The sequence below is a fragment of the Pundamilia nyererei genome, unplaced genomic scaffold (assembly GCF_000239375.1).
Source record: "Pundamilia nyererei isolate P.nyererei 1_Seehausen unplaced genomic scaffold, PunNye1.0 scaffold00012, whole genome shotgun sequence".
NCBI lineage: Eukaryota > Metazoa > Chordata > Actinopteri > Cichliformes > Cichlidae > Pundamilia > Pundamilia nyererei.
In genome coordinates this window covers 2,468,080-2,488,263 of record NW_005187413.1, presented here as the reverse complement: position 1 = coordinate 2,488,263, position 20,184 = coordinate 2,468,080, and the positions used below count along the sequence as shown (strand labels likewise).

Genomic DNA, 20,184 nt, shown 5'->3' with positions numbered 1-20,184 from the left:
TTTTTTTTTTTTTTTTGGAATATGTATCAAGGAGCACCTGAAATTTTACTCATGCAAAGCCAAAGGGCACTTTTTCCTGTTTATTTGCTTTTAACCCCCAAAACAAACTAAAACCAAACAAACTCGGTTTTTCATTTGTGAATATCTAGGGGTCCTTTGAGATTAAAAAACCCCCCAAAAAACAAAACAAAAAAACCCCACAGTCACATATACGTGTAAAAAGTCTTTTGTGCAGCCACCTTTTTTATTTGTGCACCACTTTGATGTAACCACACCTACAAGAAGAACCACCCTGGAAGTGGCGACACACTCACTGGAGGTTAATTGTGTGCAGATGCATCAGAGTGCAATACCCTAATAGTTCCCAGGATTGGTACATTTTTAACTGTCAGGACCTGTCGTGACCTTTTGCACCTTCTCCTGTTGGTAGGGTTGCAAATCTGTGTATCATTGAAGAACCAGCTAGAAATGGAGTTTGGTCAGAACAATACATGACCATTAATATATCTGTGGGCACTTGAATTCCATCACATTTCTAAATCTGCTTTTACTCTGACTACAGGATATCTTCACATATTTAAGTAAGTGATAATTCCACTGAGTAAAGAAGAGAAACAAAAGTTTTTGTGTTCAGATATACTTAAGGTACCTAATGTGAAGGTTCTCATATTGCACAAACATAAACATTTTATTATTACACTGAATTTGTCCCTTGGATGAGTGATGAAATATTTCTCCCACTGAAAACGTTACGTCCAGATGAACAGAATCAACTTTTTTGGGATTTTCTTACTTGGATGATGCATGCATCAAGACATTATATTAGATTGCAGTTACTAATTCATTAATGTGTACATTAATATTTCAGCTGGAGAAAATGTTATTTACTTAAATGTAAGCTTTATTTTTAATACTAAAGCATAATCTAGTACTAAACTAATTTTATAAAATATACTTCCTGAAAACCTGATGTCCTCTAAATCCCACAGCACTCTCTTCACTGGAGCCTGGGCCACTCCGGAGAAGCGGATGTACACCATCCCCGGCGTGTCATCTGAGATGATGGCTGTCATCATCAATTACGCCTACACCAAATCTGTTCCTCTGACAGAGGATAACGTGGTGCCCATTTTAGCAGCTGCAGACCAGTTCTTGGTCCCGGGGATAATTCAGGCCTGCTGCTTCTTTCTGGAGGAACAGCTGTCTCCGGAGAACTGCATTGGCATCTGGAAGTTGGTGAACTTCTACTACTGCCCTGAACTGAGGGAAAAGGCCTTCTTCTACATCCTGCATCACTTTGAAGAAATCATCGGGACCACAGAGGAGCTGCTTGATTTCTCTGAGCAGCAGCTAGCCGCTGTACTTGAGAGCGATCACCTCAACGTGAAATGTGAAAACAGAGCATTTGAAGTCATCCTCTTGTGGATTGACCATATGCCTGACCAAAGACAAGGAAGTATCTCTGTGCTGCTGCCCAAGGTAACTTAACCACAAATCAACTGTAGCTGTAGTCAGCTTAATAAAACATGTAGTCCAGGCACCATAACTGGCCTGGTGACTTCATGTAATACCAGATAGTACCACATGATCGTAAAGTAAGTCAGCATAAAATGGGGTTACAGTTAAAAAGAAATGTCAAATGTTATAACAGCAGAATATTATATCTGAAAACATATCAACACATATGTTAAATTGCTCCCCACTAGTGGTTTAATTTGAATTACAATCTGTTTAGTCAGTAATTGGATCATTTTGTGTGAAAATCAGTGTGATTCCACAACGCACTTGTATTTTTTTTTACACTTAAAGCAAAATTTTTTTTAGAGGAGTGACTTTTTTTCATTGAGGTCATTATGAGATCACATTAGGCTACATGTGACTTAGTTAAAAATTAGCCTGACACCTTTGCCTTAACCCCTCATTCTTTATTTATCCAGGTACGTCTCACCTTGATGACCTCTGAATACTTCCAAAACAGCGTCATGAACAATGCCATGATAAAGAACAATGCTAAATGCATGTCCATCATCAATGAAGTAGTGGAGGTGTTTCAAGCTCGTGGTCTCAACAGACGTCCACAATTCATTTACAGTAGCTTGCTGAGCCGGCCACGTCTGCCTTCTTCCATCTTATTGGTCACTGGAGGCAAAAATCGCTCCACTGCACGATGCAGCTATGAGGCATATGATTACCGAACCAACAGCTGGGCCACTGTGGCCTGTGACATTCATCGTGCTCACCACGGAGCCGTTACGCTGGACGGCTTTGTCTACTTAATTGGTGGCTGCAACAGTGAAACTAACTTGAAAACTGTGCAAAGACTTGATCTCAGCAGCTCTACATGGCAACTTGTGACACCCATGTACAATGCCCGGTGCTATGTCAGCGTTGTTGTGCTGAATGGATGCATTTACGCCATGGGAGGCTTCAACGGACAAATTTCCCTGAGCAGTGTTGAGTGCTACAAGCCTGAGACTGACCAGTGGACCTTCGTGGCAAGAATGAATGCAAAGCGAGCTGCAGCCAGTGCCGCAGTTCTGCATGGAAAGGTAGGTGCAAGGAGACATGACTGAAAGCAGTGACCAAATGTTGTTTTCACTTCATTGTTCAGTCTAACAACATGTTTCTTTAAGCCAGACTATAGGAACAATTTAATGACTTTTCAGGCTCAGTGAATGGTGTAATATCATCCCAGAAGCAACCACTCCCATCAGAATAGAGATTTTTCTTTCATTTAGAGCACCATTCTATTGATTTGACACTTCTCTCCAAGGTGGACCCAAACAAAGCCACTATTAAAGAGATAACATACGCCCTTAAACTGTTTTCCAATTACTTTTCCTTGAATTTGTAACCTCTCTCTGTATGTCCTGTAAAAATGCAGTAATTGTTGATATTCCATTTCGTTTTCCGCTATTAGATAATATATCTTTATTCCTGAACCTGCCTACCAAACTCTGACTAGCTCTTCATGGATAATTAGCTACTTTCCCTTTCAGATACTTCCTTTTACCGCAGGTTAATTTCTCTTAATCCTTTCTACAGGTTTATATCTGTGGGGGTTTCTATCAAACTTATAGCCTCCCTACAGCTGAATGCTACAATCCAGACACCAACGTGTGGACCACAATTGCTCCCATGATGTGCAGCCGAAGAGGCCTAGGAGTTATTGCTTACAAAAACCAGATATATGCAGTAAGTGTACCACAGTAATTTTATTGTACTCTAGAGTAACTTTGCAAGATTCACAGTTTAAAATAATTGTTATTTCTCTTAAACTGAGCCTCGGCACAGCTCCCAGTGCATTGCTTAGTAGTTAATGTAGATTGCATACATAAAATCATGAACTGTGCATAGCCAAACACTTACACAAGCTGAAAGAAACATACCACCATGAATCCGACTTTAGCATTATAGGGCATAGATTGCATGACATAAATCATCCACAGTCCCCCCACGGTAGTTGTCAAATCTAAAAACTATCCTGGTGCTTTGTTGTCTGTTGCATGTCTTCTTCTTCCTTTACTTCATGTTCCTTTCTCAGGAGCTTCATTTAGACTCTGGTCACTGGGGTTATGTCATTTAAAGTGCTGAAGGTTAGAACGTGAATACAGAGAAGTCATTCAGACTTACTAACAAATTTTTCCTAGTGGCCACTAGCAGCATTGCAGTGAGGAAAAAAATGTCCGAAAGAGTTGTATTTCATAGTTTTTTTTTATTCAGTGGTACTTCTTTCTTCTGAAACTATGAACTCATGCCACTCTCCCACTCCCAGGTTGGTGGCACCATTAATGGGTACACCCCACTGCGTATTGTTGAGGCCTACAACACTATCACCAACAGATGGCGCGTCCTGCCATTTATGCATCACCCTCGCAGCCACTTTGGAATTGAAGTTGTGAATGACCAGCTCTTTGTGGTCGGAGGATATAATGGCTATCACCCTACGTGTTCTGTGGAGCGCTACGATGGGGAGGCTGGTTGGTGGTACAGGACCTCGGACATTGCGGAGTCTGGCAGTGGCCTGAGCTGCTGCGTGCTACATGGATTCTACAGCTTGGCGGAGAATTTGTTCCCTCGTGGTCCCCTAATGCTGCCTAATGTGGATGAGGAAGGTGGAACCTTCTGACTTCAGCTTGCCTGTTATCATAGTAGCATTTTAATTAATTAATAATAAAAGGTTTTTTTTCATTATTATTACTTTATCTCTATATTTTTATGTTTTATGTGTATTGTATTATAGTATGATTTTGGTCAGATTTATATTAATATCATGGATAAGTATACATACATACATACAGTATATATAAGGAGAAAGTGGGATAGTGAGGGAGCTGAAGAAAGTAGGCAGGACTACTGGGAGGCTGGTTATACAGCAAAAAGAGAAATAGCAAATGCACCTCTACCTCTAAAGCAGGGGTCTCAAACTTAAATGAGCTGTGGGCCAATGCTGGCACTGTCATCTCATTGGAGGGCCACTTTAGTACAAAAGAAACAAACAAGAAAATACCCACAAATATTTCCAAAAATGTAGTGTTTTGTTTGTTTGTTTTATATTTCAAATATTGTATAACAAGACAAAAATACAAACATGAGCAAAAATTTTTTTTCCTCACTCTTAACTAACTGAAGCCTTTCATTGAACTACCAAATAAACAAATTGCTACTCTCTTTCCTCTTTGCTATAATTTTGTTTGCATATAACAAAATAAAAATGCAGACATAAGTGTACAAATTATTTTTTGGCTACTAGTTAAAATTGTTTAACTCTCTCACTGAACTAACACAGCCAATCCCTCAACATGTTTGTACTCTCTGCTCATATTGCCTTTATATTAAATAATTATTTGCTTTCTAAATAACTTATTTTAACATGCCAATCAAAACACTAAAACAAATCCTCCCTAACAAAAAAGTTACTTCAAGGGCCAAACTGCATTATATTTCTTCACTTCAATATATGGGCTGCAAATAGAGGTGACGTGGGACACAAGTGGTGACACCCCTGCTCTAAAGGTTTATAGTAAGTGAAATCTGAGGCTGGACACTGAGGAAGGAGAAATAACTTGTATTGATTGGCTAGGAAGTGAAATCAAGCTGGAAAGGATTAATCAAGAAGAAGAATGGAAATGTACTACAAGTGAAGAGAATGTGTTGAGAGGATGGAAGGAGTACTCTGAGGACCTGATAAATGAAGAAAACGAGAGGGAGGAGAGGATGTGTTGGCTGAAAGTTAGTGGATCGGGAATTGCAGAGGATTAGTGAGGAGGTGAGGAGCTATGAAGAGAATGAAGAGTGCAAAGATTGGTCCAGATGACTGCTGAGGTAGCGTGATGTCTAGCTCTGAGGCCACTGATGTTTGCAATGGTGATCACAGTGGTCAACAGAAGATGTAGGTAGGAGTCTCCCTGGACTATGAGGTTTGCAGATGTCATTCTGAGAGTATGGAGAGGTTGGAAGAGAGCCTGGAGCAGTGGAGGTGTAAAAATTAAAGTCGGCAGAAACAAGACAGACTACATGTGTATGAATGAGAGGGAGAAAGGTTTAACAGTGAGGCCACAAGGACCAGAAGTAGTGAAATTGGATGAGTCTAAATATCTGGGGTCAACTGTCCATAGTACGGAGACTGCACATAAGAGGTGAAGAAGACAAGCATGGAGTAGGTGGAGACAAGTGTCTGGGGTGATTTGTGACAGAAAGATAGCATCAAGAGTGAATGGTTTGAAGGTAATAAGACCTGCGATGGTACGGTTTGGAGATGGTGGCACTGACAAAAAAACAGGAGGAGGACCTGCAGGTGTTAAGATTTTCATTGGGGGTGAACAGGATGGACATGCTTAGGAATGAGTATTGTATGACAGGGACAACGCAGAGTGTTTTGGAAACAAAGTTAGAGATGCAAGGCTAAGAGAGTTTTGATATGTGCAGCGGAGGGACAGTGGATATATTGGACAAAGGATGTTGAATACAGAGGTGCCAGGCTGGAGGAAAGGAGAAGGAGCACAGAGAAGATTCATGGATGTAGTTATGGAGGACCTGCAGAAGGTTGAAGATGTCCAGGATAGGATCAGATGGAGGCAGATGATCCACAGTGGCAACCGCTAAAAAAAGCAGCTAAAAGAAGATTTATTATTCTGCTCATCATCATTATCATCATCATCATCATTTCTCAACAAACAATTATATTTGTAAACATGGTCATTTTATATGGTTTGTGGTAATAATTTTGGAAAGTTGAACATTTCAAAATTTAAATATCTGTTACAAAAATACTATTCGTAAAAAACGCGTTTTTAAAATATTGTACAAAATGTGGCGTCAGTAAATTTCTGAATAAGATTAAAAAATATTTCAACAGGAAACTCGCCGAAGTAGTTGCCATTACGGCTCTAACGTGTACGCGCTATCCCTGTATCACTGAACTGATGGTTAGAGCCAAAATGGCGAATATTCCTTTAAAAAATAAGCCAATCACATTGGCTTCATTTTCTTCTATCCAATCCAAAACCCCGTAGAGGGCGTGGCATGTGGAACCGGGAGGAGCTGTTTTGGGGTGTTGTGAATCCGTGTAGCCCAGAAATCCTGAGTGGGAGTTGTCCGACCGATTTGTTGTGTGTTTGTCTTGCGTTTCTCAGAGATTATCAACACGCCTGCAGCAGCTATGCCCGGGATAGAGAAGCTACCGATAGAGGAGACGCTGGAGGACAGCCCGCAGGTAACAGCTCTACTCCCCGAGGGCTTCAGCTAAAAGCTAATTCTAGCCACGTCTATAGCTAGGCTAACTGTCTTTGTAGACTGTTTGCCAACATCCATCGGAATGGTGCTAATCGCTAACGGCACAGCTAACCACAGCTTCTCAAGCGGGATACTTCAGCTATGCAGTGGGATCATAAACTGACTGCTTTATGGATCAGGTGATGGAAGCTTTCGCCAAGCTGCCAGATCCTAAAATGTCAGAGTTAGTGCTGGTTTGCACATAAATTAACGGTTAACCTGCAACTTCCGTAGCCACTTCGCTAATCATTCCTCCCTCTTCCCCAGTAATGGTTATCTGGTCAAACACCAGTGTTGTATTTCTGTTGGTGTCACACCGTGCCCAAAGCTTCAACCGCACTGCTGCAGATGGACAGAAAAACAACTCGAGCAGTGATGTTGTTTCCTGAAAATTTTAGGAATAACACCTGCTGTGACATCACGGATTGAGGTGTGGTCAAAGTGTATAAACTTACTTGGTTTGACGCTGCACATACCCAGGATTTACTTACGTTAACTGTCAGAATAATCTGGGTATCAGCTCTCAAAGCACAGGGAAATTCTTGCTGCTCTCAAGCACAAAAATCATTTGCAAGAGCGAAAAGAATTTGCATAACTGTTTTTTCAACCCTGAAAATGTAATGTGGCTATCTCATGTTTCTAAGAAATTATAAGAGCATTAAAATAAGGGAAACTAATTTTGACAAATGCCTGTACTCTGATGGACTGAAACTCAGACATATTCATAATACGAAGATAAAGTTTTGCATGACCTTATTAGATATGTTAAAGTTATAGAGTAGAAAAAAATCAGCTGACTCTATCAGGGTCGGGTGGGAACTTTTCAAGCTGGTATGACTCTGGAGTCTTTGCAAAATCTTTTAGTCTATATAACTAATGATTTATGCTTCATCCACTCCAGTCTCTTATTAACTCTCTCGGTGTACATTAGGCGTCAGCTCTGTTATATTTGTAATTTAACAGTGGGAGCTGGAGAGAAACCAGGTTACCGCAGCAGTAAAATCTGATTTACAGCAAGGTGAAATACATTCAGGATAATCACACAACAGGTTGCAACCATTCAGCTTTCAGGCAAACAGCCTGAGAGTGTGATTTATTTCTCACAGTGAGTAATGCCTTGAAAAAGACAGGGACCAGCAGGATGTTAAGACACACCTTGAGAGCAGCAGTAGTGCGTGTAGGTGTTTGATTTGCAGAAATGTATGCGGGTGAAGTTTTTGGCACTCGCATAGGAAATTTTCTGGGGGCAAGTAAGCTGAGTATGGTTTCATAAACGGATCATGTAGTTAAATCAGCTGCATGATGTTTGTTTGTTTGTTTGTTTTTGATGGTTTTTGTTTGCAGACACGGTCTCTTCTGGGAGTTTTTGAGGAGGACACTGCAGCCATCTCCAACTACTGCACACAACTGTATCAGGCCATGCAGAGGATTTATGATGCACAGGTACACACACATACACTCACTCACAAAAACACAAAATCAATAATGTGCTGCTGTTTGGATAGTGTGTGTCCAGCTCTTAGTGCTGCGGATTTGTCTTCCAGAATGAGCTGAGTGCTGCAACACACCTGACCTCCAGACTGCTGAAAGAATATGACAAACAGGTAGGAAATGCCATATTTGTCCCAACCACAGCACAAGTGTACACACTCAAACACTAGATTATTTTATTATTTTTATTATTATTACAAAGAAGTTCTGGACACTAAATATCTGAAAGCTTCACAAATGAATCACCCTTGAACCAACTGAGATCTCTCTGTGGACATTAAGCTTAGGATCAGGATTTTTTCATAGCCAGCCGGCAATATATAAATGACTAACTTTGTGTTGTGCATGGATTGTTTCACACATTCCCTTGGGGGAAGTTTGACTTGGCTGAGATACCTCACTATTAACTTCTAACTTTGCTAAACTTTATCAATCCTGTTTTATAATAATACATTTTATTTGTGAGCGCCTTTTTAAAACCCAAACTCACCATACAAAGCATAGAAGACAACTGGTAGTAAGGATAAAAATCAGCATTAGACAATGATTGGAGTTAGGGCTGTTCGATATAACGATATATATCGGATGACGATAAAAAAACGTCTATCGTTTCATTTCGTGGTGTCACAAAATAAACTGTTTAAGGCAATATTTTTTCATCGTTTTGATGGTCACTGTAGTGGCTATATTAATTTCTTAAAGTTCTCTCTTTCTCTTATATTTAATATAACCACACTACGGACGGACAAGCGCCTGTTTTTATGCGTTGTGGTTAGCAACAACGATGGTAACAGCATCGCGTGTCCGCTTGTTTATGTTCCACATAAACCTTTCACAATAAAGCTCAAGATCCTGTTGAGACTTTTCAAAATAAACTGAATCACGTGAAAGAGCAGATTATTTACGGATGAGAAGTAAAAAAGAGCCGTCAGGTGCTAAAAAATAAACCTTAGACTCAAACGTCAGAACAGGCTTTTCCCCGCAGCACGCCGTGTAATAAATACTCACAAAGAAAACGGCGGCCTTTACAACTTATGCCTAAAAATGTATCGTTTCATGCATCGGTTAAAACACTCGACTCCAGCTACATGATGCGCAGCTGGAAACACTTCCCGCAAGACGAGCTGCCCGAGATTCACAGAATTTACAGAAAATGTTACATTTTTGTGATTTATATCGTTATCGGGACGATAGAATTCTTATATCGGGATATGAGATTTTGGTCATATTGCACAGCCCTAATTGGAGTCACTTCTCTGGAGAATCGTTTGGGAGTTGAAAGAATTTGGACTGTTTTTAGTTCCCAGCGGTGCCTCACTATTTGACTGATTTTTGGAAATTAAGGAGGATTCATGCAATTCAAAATACTCCAGAAGCTGTCTTGGCCCACTGCTACAGGCCATTCGATCCTTATACAACCGTTGCAAGAGCTTGGTCCGCATAGCCAGCAATAAGTCAGACTCATTCCTGGTGGGCGTTGGACTCTGCCAGGGCTACCCTTTGTCACTGATTCTTTTCATAATTTTTATGGACAGAATTTCTAGGTTGTAGGCAAGTGGCGAAAGGCTTCCACTTGGGCGGTCTCAGAATCTCGTCTCTTGAGTTGAGTTGAGTTTTCTAAAAGTTTTCTTAATTCTGCCATAGTTTCACTTGTGAGATTTCTTTTAAGCTACCCCCATTTCCCTAAGAATGCTCTGCTTTTTTGGAAGTCACTGTTCTGAAAAACATTTTTGGAGCCAGCTTTAAGTGGTCAATTGGGAGAACTGCAGGTTTTGGCACTGCTTGGTGTGGCTTCCCAGTCTTATCACACAAGCCACAGGCCTTGCTGTTATAACAGCCTATCTTCGTTATACCAATAGACCCTTAAAAAAGGGCAATAAAATACTAAATGTCAGCCTTGTAATACCATCCATTATACTTATCACCCTAACCGTAATACTGTAACAACGAGCCTCTTATCTGTTACTTCACACACATCTGCCTTTACCACACCTCTGTGAAATTTAGTCTGGCCATTCCTGTCTTCTAGAAACAGCTTTGGATCAGCATTATTCAGATTTTTTCTTTACCATAATAGAAAATATTAGCGGTTTTAATAACATCCAGAAATCTATGTGTTAATCTCAGCTGTGTAATGTTTCCTTATTGTTGCTGTTGTTTGCAGCGTTTTCCTCTCGGGGGTGATGATGAGGTGATGAGTTCTACTCTGCAACAGTTTGCAAAAGTCATCGATGAAGTGAGTTAGGTTTGCATGTTTTGATGTCCCAAACAGGCAAATTTGGTGCAAAATGAAAAGAATAAGAAAAACTAGTGTTATATTTGTGTTTGTTCATCTGATTCATGGTTAGGATTTTAACTTCCTCCTTCTCTTCCTCTTTCTAGCTCAGCTCCTGTCATGCTGTCTTGTCCACACAACTTGCTGATGCCATGATGTTCCCCATCACTCAGTTTAAAGAGCGAGACCTGAAGGGTAGAAAACACTTTAAGCTCTTTCACCCAGTTTTGAAACTGTTTTAGAGACGTTAATAATGCATAATGACAATTTTCAGTTTACTATTTTGCCATCAACAGTGACACATAATGTAAATTATTTTCTGCATTGCTATGTTAGTTGTTTACTTTCAATATTAATATTTATGGTAGTAGCATTAATCTGAAGCAGCAGCTCTTGCTACATAAACAGATGCACTTTGCTCTCTAATGTGAGTTTTTTTGTCTCTCCAGAGATCCTTACTCTTAAAGAAGTCTTCCAAATAGCCAGTGATGGTAAGCTGTACCTCATAAACTACAGTCAGTGCACTTTATTGCCTACACATTACGCTTGCATTGCACCTCCAGTCATGAAAGCCCTTCCCATGAAGCCTCTGGCAGTTTTTGTGCTGATATTAATAACAAAGACGTTTGGGATCTCTGCAGAGTGATGGGGACTTTTACGTGCTCTACCTTTTAGCACATGCCGACCTCGCTCTGTAACTTTATGTGGTCTGCCACATTGTGACGAATTTGCTGTGGTTTAAACACTTCCTGTTTGTAATAATACCACTTACAGCTGATAATAGCATATCTAGGACGGAAGAAATTTCATAAATTGACTTGTTGCCAAGATGGCTCCTATTAAACTGCTATGCTCAAATGCAGTGAGCTCTTTAGAATGACCCATTCTTTCACGAATGTTTATAAAGACAGTTTGATTTTATACATCTGTGGAAATTGGACAGAAAATTCCTGAATTCAAACATTTAGAGGTGTGGTTCAGTACTTTTATACTACATATACTTTATGTCTAGATAAATCACACATGTGCAATATAAAGCCATCTGTTTCTGACCCGCGGTGTTTGAAAATTAGCGTAAGAGGCAGTATAATTCTTGGGCAGTCACTGTAGTGAGACTTTACTGCTGTTTAATTCAGGCAATGCAGCAGTTCATATCATACAGTTAACAAGACTTATATAAATGTTCATTTAACATTTAGTACTTTCATTTAACCTTTAACCATGTTTCCATTTGATCTTGGCAGCATGGCCCTCTGGAGGGGAAAAAAGTTGAACTCTGTATATCACAGTGCTTTCATCTCAGCTTTCATTTAAATCTTTTGTGATCTAGTAAATACTTAACTTTAGATCTTAAATTTTAGGCCCATATATAAAAGAAAAATTATTGAAATGGTAGAAATAGAAGCTAAATTACTTGCAATTGTGAAATTTAGTTTGTTTAGGTATTTTTAGTGTGCATTTCAGGCAGTTTCAAGTTTTCTAACTATTAAGAGGGCAAGATATATTTTACTATTAAAAATCTTTTCTGTGTCTCTGTGTGCAGATCACGACGTGGCGATTAACAGATACAGTCGCTTATCCAAAAGGAGGGAGAACGACAAGGTAGCAGCTTTTAGGTTTACCATTCATGACTTCATACCTCAAACTATACATTGACTTTCGTGGTAATGGTTTTATTTTACATGTCCGTAAATGGTAAATCATAGTCTGGAAAGTTTTCTATTTAACTGTAAAAACATCCACAGTTAGATGGATAGAAGCTTAGCAGCTTTGTTTAGATTGGTTGGCTGAGCTGATAAGAAGAAGCTGCTTTTATGATTTAAATACAGCTGCAGGAGTCTGTGGATAATTTTCATATTTTGCATGTTCAGCACACTCATTGTGCTTTGTCAAAAAGACATATTAGTATGAACTTGGAACTGAAAGACCTAAATGCTTCCTCTGTTTTCCCTCAAACTTCCAAATCACTGAAGTTTATTCATTAAATTAGTAATTTTTGGTCATACCAGCAAATCTGTCATTTTTGGTCTCTATTTTGGTTTCTATAAAAATAATTTTACAGAATCTGCTGTATTTAAAAAAACAACAGCAAAAACTCCTCAGTAGTATTTTTTTTTATTAAAGTTACAGGAAGTGATGACTGTGTGGAAATGCAGCTGCAATGATAGATGGGGTTGGGTTGTTTTAAAAAGTCTCTCATCAAGTTTCACATTCCTCAAAGCAGCAGCTTCCTAGATGATTATCAAGACCAAATGATATTATGCGAGTGGATAATGTTATCTGGCTTTTTACTGAAATAAGAGTCTCGTGTGTTGCAGTTACGGGCGGAGGTGGTGGAGGATGTCTACACCTCCCGCAAGAAACAACACCAGACAATGATGCACTACTTCTGCTCACTGAACACTCTGCAGTACAAGAAGAAGACAGCTCTGCTGGAGCCACTGCTGGGATACATGCAGGCACAGGTGTGCACGCCTTTACTGCAGAGTAATTCAGTTCACATATATAAACTTCAGGAAAATCAGGCTCAGGAAGGGGCAGCCATCTGCTGCAACCGGTTGGGGGTGATGAGAGAGAGATGGGACTAGTGCACCTCAAAAATCCAACATTAGGTCTTAACCAAACGTTAACTGGATTCCATATCTGACTCAGGTCCGAAATTCTTTTCCCCCACAAAAAGCCAGAAGAGCGTGAAATACACGTCAAATCTTTAACTTGGCAAAATGTTAATCCCCCTGCTTGATTCTGGGAATTTTGGAAACAGCTTTGAAATTCTTTGGTAATCCTGCAAAACAATTCTGACAGACATTTTAAGCCTGACTGCTGAACTTTTATGTGAAGAAATGAAGTTTGATTTCATTGAAGTTTTTGCACTATCAGTGCAGGCTGTGTATTTTGGAGCACACAGTTTCATGTCAGGTGATATTCACACACACATGCGCATTAGTGGTGACACATTGTAATCAGGCTTGAATAGGGGAGGACCTGTAGCAACAAAGGTCAAGTAGTCTAAGACACGTGGGAAGCATCCAAGAATAGTTTATAACAAGAAAGAAACTCGATGGAAAACGCTGTGAGCTCAGAGAAGGATATGAAGGAAAATTTAAAGAAAAGGAAAAGATTGTGGTGCTCTTAGAGTCAGACTTTTTAATCTGATGGTGGATGTTGTTGATGTGGGTCTTAAACTAAAATGCCCCAAATATGGACTAAAAGAAAGTGCATTTTACGTGTGGTATAGGTACTCATTTTGTTTCCTTAACTTTCACGAAGAATGGTTCAGTGTATCCTTTGCTAAAGGAGGTAACAAAGGAAGCACTAAGGAGTGAGCTCTTATTGTGACGACCACACACACACTTCCAGGTAACTTCACTCAGTTAGGAATTCTGAAAACTGATGTCATCCACAGCCAGTGAATGAGGGCAAGAACAAACATGGTTTGCCTTTACTGCCAGAAGGGGGAGACAGAGTTTCTGCAAAGGAGATTTAATACCAAAACAGTGTGAAATCACATTTATTTGAAGTCAGCTCTGAAGTGACCAACCTGTTTTTGTTCTCCTCAGATCAGTTTCTTTAAGCTGGGGTCAGAAAATCTCACCCAGCAGTGGGAAGAGTTCCTGGGAACTATAGGAACCAGTGTCCAGAAGTAAGAACTCCTTCATCCCCAAACTGTTAATTAATTGTGGAGACAGGAAGATTTTAGCAATGAGTGACAATGAACATGTGAATGTATGTATAGTGTACGCCGGGAAATGGAGGAGGAGGTGGGGCAGATGCAACAGACCATCCAGGAGATGGAGAGGGCTTGTGACGCCCTTTATGCACCATGTGACCCCGACCCCGCCCACTCACCTGTGAGTCGCAACCTGACCAGGAAGCAGGGCTACCTGTACATCCGGAAGTAAGCCACAGGACGACTTCAGTGTTTTATTTCTTAGTGAGCTTTAATCCTGTTTCACCCACAGACCCAGAACAGTTTTTACATTGTGCATCTCTTATTGGGGTGACTGTAGCTCAGGAGGTAGAGGGGGTCATCTGCTAATTGGAAGGTTGGTGGTTTGATCCCTGACTGTAAACACTGTGAAATCCTTTTTGTGTCTTTGCTGTCTCACAGTAAGACTGGGCTAGTGTCATCATCCTGGGAGCGACAGTACTTCTTTACACAGGGTGGAAACCTGATGCAACAGGGCCGGGGAGAGGTGGCGGGCGGGCTGGTCACAGACCTTGACAACTCCTCCGTCATGGCAGTTGACTGTGATGACCGCCGATTCTGCTTTCAGGTCACTTCCTTTGATGGGAAAAAGTGAGAGGTCCTTTTTTATAGTTCTCTTCTCATATGTGCTCTGCCCCGCCCCTTTTTTTGTAATTCTTAGGTCAAAATAAAAATCATTTTCTTCTCTTTATTATGTCAGAGTGGTGACGCTGCAGGCGGAGAGCAGGAAGGAATGCGAGGAGGTAAAATACTCTAACTTTATGAAGCCTCCTTTGAGTTTGCTGCTGTTTTCTGATGTTGTCTCTCTCCACTAGTGGATCTCCACCATCAACAACATCTCAAGGAGGATCTACCTGAGTGAAAATGCAGAGGTTTGTGTCTGCTTCCTTCTTCTATCGACTTTCATGTTGCTTACCGTTCACTGTCGTATACCTTTGGCAGCTATTTTAGTTGTAGTCTAGCCAGGGAAGTATGTGTTGTAAAATATCAGCATCAATATTGTGAGATGGTGCAGAAGACCTTAAACTCTTTGCATGGGAGATTATAGCTTTTCTGCGGAAACTACTTTGATTTGACTATTTGGCACAAGGTACTGGTAATGAAGATCTGATCTAATATCTGTCTTCCCACAAGGTTTTTGTAATTGTGCGACAGTACGCCAGTGCACAATTTCTAGACTTCAAGCAGGCTTCAGTAATAAGTCACAGCAGCTCGGCACGTACAGAAGCAAAAACCTCTCTATTAGAAACCAGATGATCTCAGTAATTCCTAGTTACTTCTTGTTGGCAGGAGCTTGCAGCCAGAGTGAACCAATCCGCTCTTGAAGCCGTGACACCATCACCGTCCTTTCAGCAGAGACACGAGAGCATGAGACCCACCAGGTAGGAGTGTGTGTGGGTGAGTGGGTTGTCAAACTAGTTTGAGTTTTAGACTGGGTATTTCTACCTGTCCTCTCTGTTTGGGGGTTCAGATTTTTTCAAAATTAGGTTTAGGTGAGAGTAATGATTACCAACACGCTCACAACCTGCTGTCGGCTTCCATTATTTATTGAAGTAGGGCCGCAGGTGGTCCAGATTTCATTACGGAGCCCTGTCATCATCCTCTTTCTCTCCCTCTCTCGCTCTCTCTCTCTTTGTCTCCCATCCAGTAAGGGGCGAACGGGTCGAGCGAGCAGCATCAGCTCTGTGGGCTCCGAGCCATCGCCCGCTCTTTCTGTGCTCTCACTGGATGCACTGGTTGCCCCAGAAACACCCATCCAGTTTGACATAATTTCCCCCGTCAGTGAGGAGAACTCAGGACAAAGCAAAACAGTACCGCAGTCCTGCAGGTACGTGTCTGTCAGGGAAAATGATGAATCACTGTTTAAATTTCCAGCATGTGTTTCACAAACTAGCCGGCATCATAACGAGGCGATACCGCCTGACTGCGCAGCACCATCTGCTCAGATTTGAAGGTTCTGTGCTGCATGTGCTGCAGACAGTGCTTGTGAACATTAGAGTTCAAGCAGCTCTGCCTATATCTACTGTTTACATGGTCTGTGAAGCATGCAATGACAGAACAAAAAGCAAGCTAACTAAACGAATAATGTGAAGACAGATATATCTGAAGCTATGAAAATATGACTGTTTTGTGTGTTTATGTGCTTCTCTGCAGGAGAAGTAATCCATTTGGGGAGTCAGGAGAGAGCACAGCAGAAGACAGTGAAGGTACTCGTGTCTGTCTGTCTCGACTATTTTATCAATATTTATTTATTTATTTACGTACGTCTTTATCTTCTAAATGACATTTATGACTATGCAGAGGTCATGTTAATGTTATAACTGGGATTCTGGATAAAAACTCATGTAGAAAAAAGGTTTAAACTGCGTATTTATTTAGATTATAATGGGTTTTATTATTTCCATTATTATCCATAATTACAACCAGTTTAAAATAATTTAAAGTGATTTAATTATTAAAAAAGTACATTTAAACCACCAAAGAATCAGCTTTTACACAACTCGAGTGGAACCACAGCCATACATGAAGTATGTTTTGTTTTTTCTGGTTTTTGTGCTGCGTAGACTCGATCCTCCACCAGCTCTTTATCGTTCGCTTCCTGGGCTCCATGGAGGTGAAGACTGCCGAGTCAGTGGATGTCATCTCTGAGACCATGAGGCAGATCCTGGCTGCCAGAGCCATCCACAACATCTTCAGGATGACCGAGTCCCACCTGCTGGTCACCTGCGACTGCCTCAAGTAGGAACTGCAGTGATCATTATGAGCGTGTTGGATGAAGCCGATGTTTGTTGTGTGACTAACTTCTTTTTGCAAAGCAAGCATGAGCCACGGGAACCACATTCAACAAAAGATAAAATAAAATGCCAGCTTGAAAAAAATTGCAATTATCCTCTTATATTAAAATAGGTTTTTTATTTTTCAGGCTAATTGATCCTCAGACACAAGTGACGCGACTCAGGGTACGGTGACCGCAGTTTCTCCAGTTTTGTCTTGTTTCTAAGATTTGAGTTGTGTCACTTTTGTCTTTGCTAACTGGCATCCTGCTGTGTCTCGCTGCAGTTCCCTCTCTCCACTGTGGTGCAGTGTTTGTCCCATCAGGACAACAAGAGGCTGTTTGGTTTTGTTCTGCAGTCGGCAAGCGGGCGGAGCGACAGCCGAGCCATGTGCTACATCTTTGAATCCAACAACGATGGAGAGAAGGTTGTGTGTCCGTTTATCTGTTTGGCTGGCGGTGTAACACATCCTTCTTTCTGTCTGATCGTCTTGTCTTCTTCATGCTTTTCAGATCTGTGACAGCATCGGTCTGGCCAAGCAGATCGCCTTGCACTCGGAGATGGTAAAGACTGTAACCGGGGGTCATTCATGTGTTGCTGTGGATGCTTACGCTTGTTTTCTTATTGTTGCTCTTGTGATGCAGGACCGTAAAGCGGTGGAGAAGAAAAAGGAGGAGGATAAGGCCAAAGAGAAACAGAAGGAGGAACTGAGCAAGCAAAGACAGATCGAGAAGGTGATTTTTTTTTACCTTTCAACACAAACCTTGCACTATTCCCGTGTTATAACGAATGTGCAGAGTATGCCGAGCAGCCAGGGGGTGTTTTTAGTCTGTAATACAATGTAAACATGTGCTATGACCCCATCATCACCACTTTAATTGAATAGTCTGTGAGTTTGTTGGACTTTGGGGTTCATCACTTAAAGACATTTTTGCTTTGTCTGACTTAAATGAATGAAAACATTATGTTTTACACTGCTGTGCAAAAATCTCAGCCACCATTTTTTTTCTTTTGTAGTTTGCATCCATGGAGCCAATTTTAACTCTTTACCCCTCGGTGTTACCCTTCAAGTGGTTCTTTTGTATTGGTCGTCAAACCACATAAATTTGTAATTAAGGGTACTGTGGCGGTTGTCAGATGTCATCTTTATAGTTCACTGTGCTTTTTTTGAAGGTCTTTCAAGTCTTTTTCCACACATTCTTAGTCCAGGTCTTACACTCGCCTCATTAAAAGCTCCATCTGCCACCAAATGCTGAAAACAACACCACGCGCAAGAAAAAGTTCACTCTTCTTCTCTTGACTGACTTTCAGGATCTGGAGGAGCAGAGCCGCTTGATCGCTGCATCAAGTCGCCCGGCCAACCCGCCTGGCTCTGACGGACAGTTCCTAGTGCTTAGCAACAGCCAGTCAGAGGACAGTGACGCTGGAGAGGAGGGGAAGAAGAAGGGTGAGTCTGAAGCTTAACGACACTCAGAGGATGCATGTTTTACCTCCCAGGCGAGTCCCAGCTGGTAAAATCGAGACCACAGCTCAGGAATCAGAGGAGGGGAACACCACTCGCCCACCTATCCGCCCGCGCGGACTGCCTGGAACTGAAAAACATGTGCTTCCTCTGTGCAGGACTCTGAAGCTTGTGATGGAGGCCTGTCACTCTAAAATGGAGGATATATCTAATGCACCCTCACTGTAAAAGGGAGGGAAGTAGGTGAGGAAACGCCTCATCCAGGACTTGTGTTTTATTCTGTGTTAAAAAAACAAAAACAAACAAAGGAAAAAAAAATGCTGCTTTTATACCGGCTCCACTTTCAAGAAGAGACATGACTATAGATTAACCTCTAAGTTTCTGTTTTTATGTTTATTTTATAAGAAGAGCTAACAAAAATATGGAAGACGTAAAACAAAATGTGAGAAGAATATTGAACCTGGGTCTGTCGGTACCGGCTCTTGCATGAGTGCACTTTGAGAGGAAGTGATGGTTTTTTTTACCCGTGATGAAGGTCCCAGAGGGCAACAGGACACCTCATCCACTTTCTCCATCAGTGTTGTTGATTTAAAAAAAAAAGAAAAAAGAAAGAAAGAGGTCAGCTGATCTGAAACACAAACAGAAGATAGAAAGAGAGCCTGAGTCTTATTTTGAAAAGGTCATTTAAGGATTCCTTCCTTCCTTCCTTCCTTCCTCCCTTCCTTCCTTCCACTGGCTTCATTTCAGCACATCACAGTAGGTCTTCACTGATTAGTCAATTAATTGATCAATAGAAAATTAATTTTTAGTAACTGCTAACCAGCTGTTTTTCCAACACCGTGTTCAATTTATTAATATTGTTAGATGTTATTTAGCTGCAGAAAAATGTGGCTCGATTGTTCAGACGCTGTTTAGACCAGGGGTGGAAAACGTATATTCTTTATAACGTTAAGTATATTTTTCTTTTTATGGAAACAGACATATGTAAACAACAGTTAGACCCTTAATGCTGATCAATTGACAGTAATGTTAATATAACTGTTAAGTAAAGTTTAAATCAACCCACTAAAGGGACATCTTACAGTCCACTGCAGCTCCATGTTTTTAATCTTGGACTTGAGTTGTGATTCACGGTTCAGAATCATCTTTATTTCTCTTATGCTGGACCTGGATTAAGCGTTTCACTATAACTATTGGTTTCTTTTTCTGGCATGCCTCACCTATAGATATATTCAAAGCTACACTTTAATGAGAATAATGGTTCAGTTTTGGTCTGTTTTGGGGTTTTTTGGTGTATTTTTCCCACAAATATCACTTTAATCTTACTTAGTTACCTTGCATATTCCTCCTACAGTGGTTTAATCCTCCACTGACAGGGCCTGCCTCACTCTTTCAGAAACCATTAACAAAAGCCATCTTTCTTCTGATTGGCTGCACTTTGGAAACAGAAAGTTTGAATAGCAGATAATAGATAATAATAATAATAATAGATTAACTTTAGAGATGCGTAACTCAAAACCTCCCGATTAAAAATTCAAATTTCGTAAGCCATCCAGTGGGCCGATTCAGCCCCTTAGATTATATGTTTGACACCCCTGGTATAGACCAAATGCAAAAATGAAAAATATTTGGCCTTAAGTGTGCTTGAGCTTTTACTGATAGTACCTGAAAGCAGCAGCTGAATGAAAGGTTCAAAGGG

At 40.7% G+C, this 20,184-nt stretch overlaps 2 protein-coding genes across 3 annotated transcripts in view; both read left to right on the top strand.

Moving 5' to 3' along the window:
- The window catches only part of LOC102212295 (kelch-like protein 10), a 5,582-nt gene extending 1,409 nt beyond the window's left edge, over positions 1-4,173 (top strand). The window contains exons 2-5 of the mRNA XM_005724421.1: positions 990-1,479; positions 1,938-2,549; positions 3,046-3,195; positions 3,776-4,173. Coding sequence (XP_005724478.1) covers positions 990-1,479; positions 1,938-2,549; positions 3,046-3,195; positions 3,776-4,129 — 1,606 coding nt within the window. The 3' untranslated portion in view covers positions 4,130-4,173. The remainder of the gene's footprint in view (positions 1-989; positions 1,480-1,937; positions 2,550-3,045; positions 3,196-3,775) is intronic.
- Positions 4,174-6,508: 2,335 nt separating this feature from the next.
- appl1 (adaptor protein, phosphotyrosine interaction, PH domain and leucine zipper containing 1) lies at positions 6,509-19,110 on the top strand. 2 transcript variants are annotated; one of them, XM_005724420.1, is made up of 23 exons: positions 6,509-6,715; positions 8,119-8,217; positions 8,319-8,378; positions 10,430-10,501; positions 10,648-10,735; positions 10,990-11,031; positions 12,084-12,142; positions 12,859-13,005; positions 14,101-14,183; positions 14,277-14,438; positions 14,652-14,840; positions 14,950-14,992; positions 15,065-15,121; positions 15,540-15,631; positions 15,898-16,077; positions 16,404-16,456; positions 16,814-16,988; positions 17,173-17,209; positions 17,310-17,450; positions 17,536-17,586; positions 17,668-17,757; positions 18,335-18,470; positions 18,644-19,110. In XM_005724420.1, the coding sequence occupies exons 1-23, from the start codon at positions 6,662-6,664 to the stop codon at positions 18,649-18,651; spliced, it is 2,118 nt and encodes a 705-aa protein (XP_005724477.1). In that variant the 5' UTR covers positions 6,509-6,661; the 3' UTR covers positions 18,652-19,110. The 2 variants fall into 2 exon arrangements, with proteins under 2 accessions (XP_005724477.1, XP_005724476.1); XM_005724419.2 differs by having other exon boundaries at positions 6,510-6,715; positions 18,335-19,110.
- Positions 19,111-20,184: the final 1,074 nt, after the last annotated feature.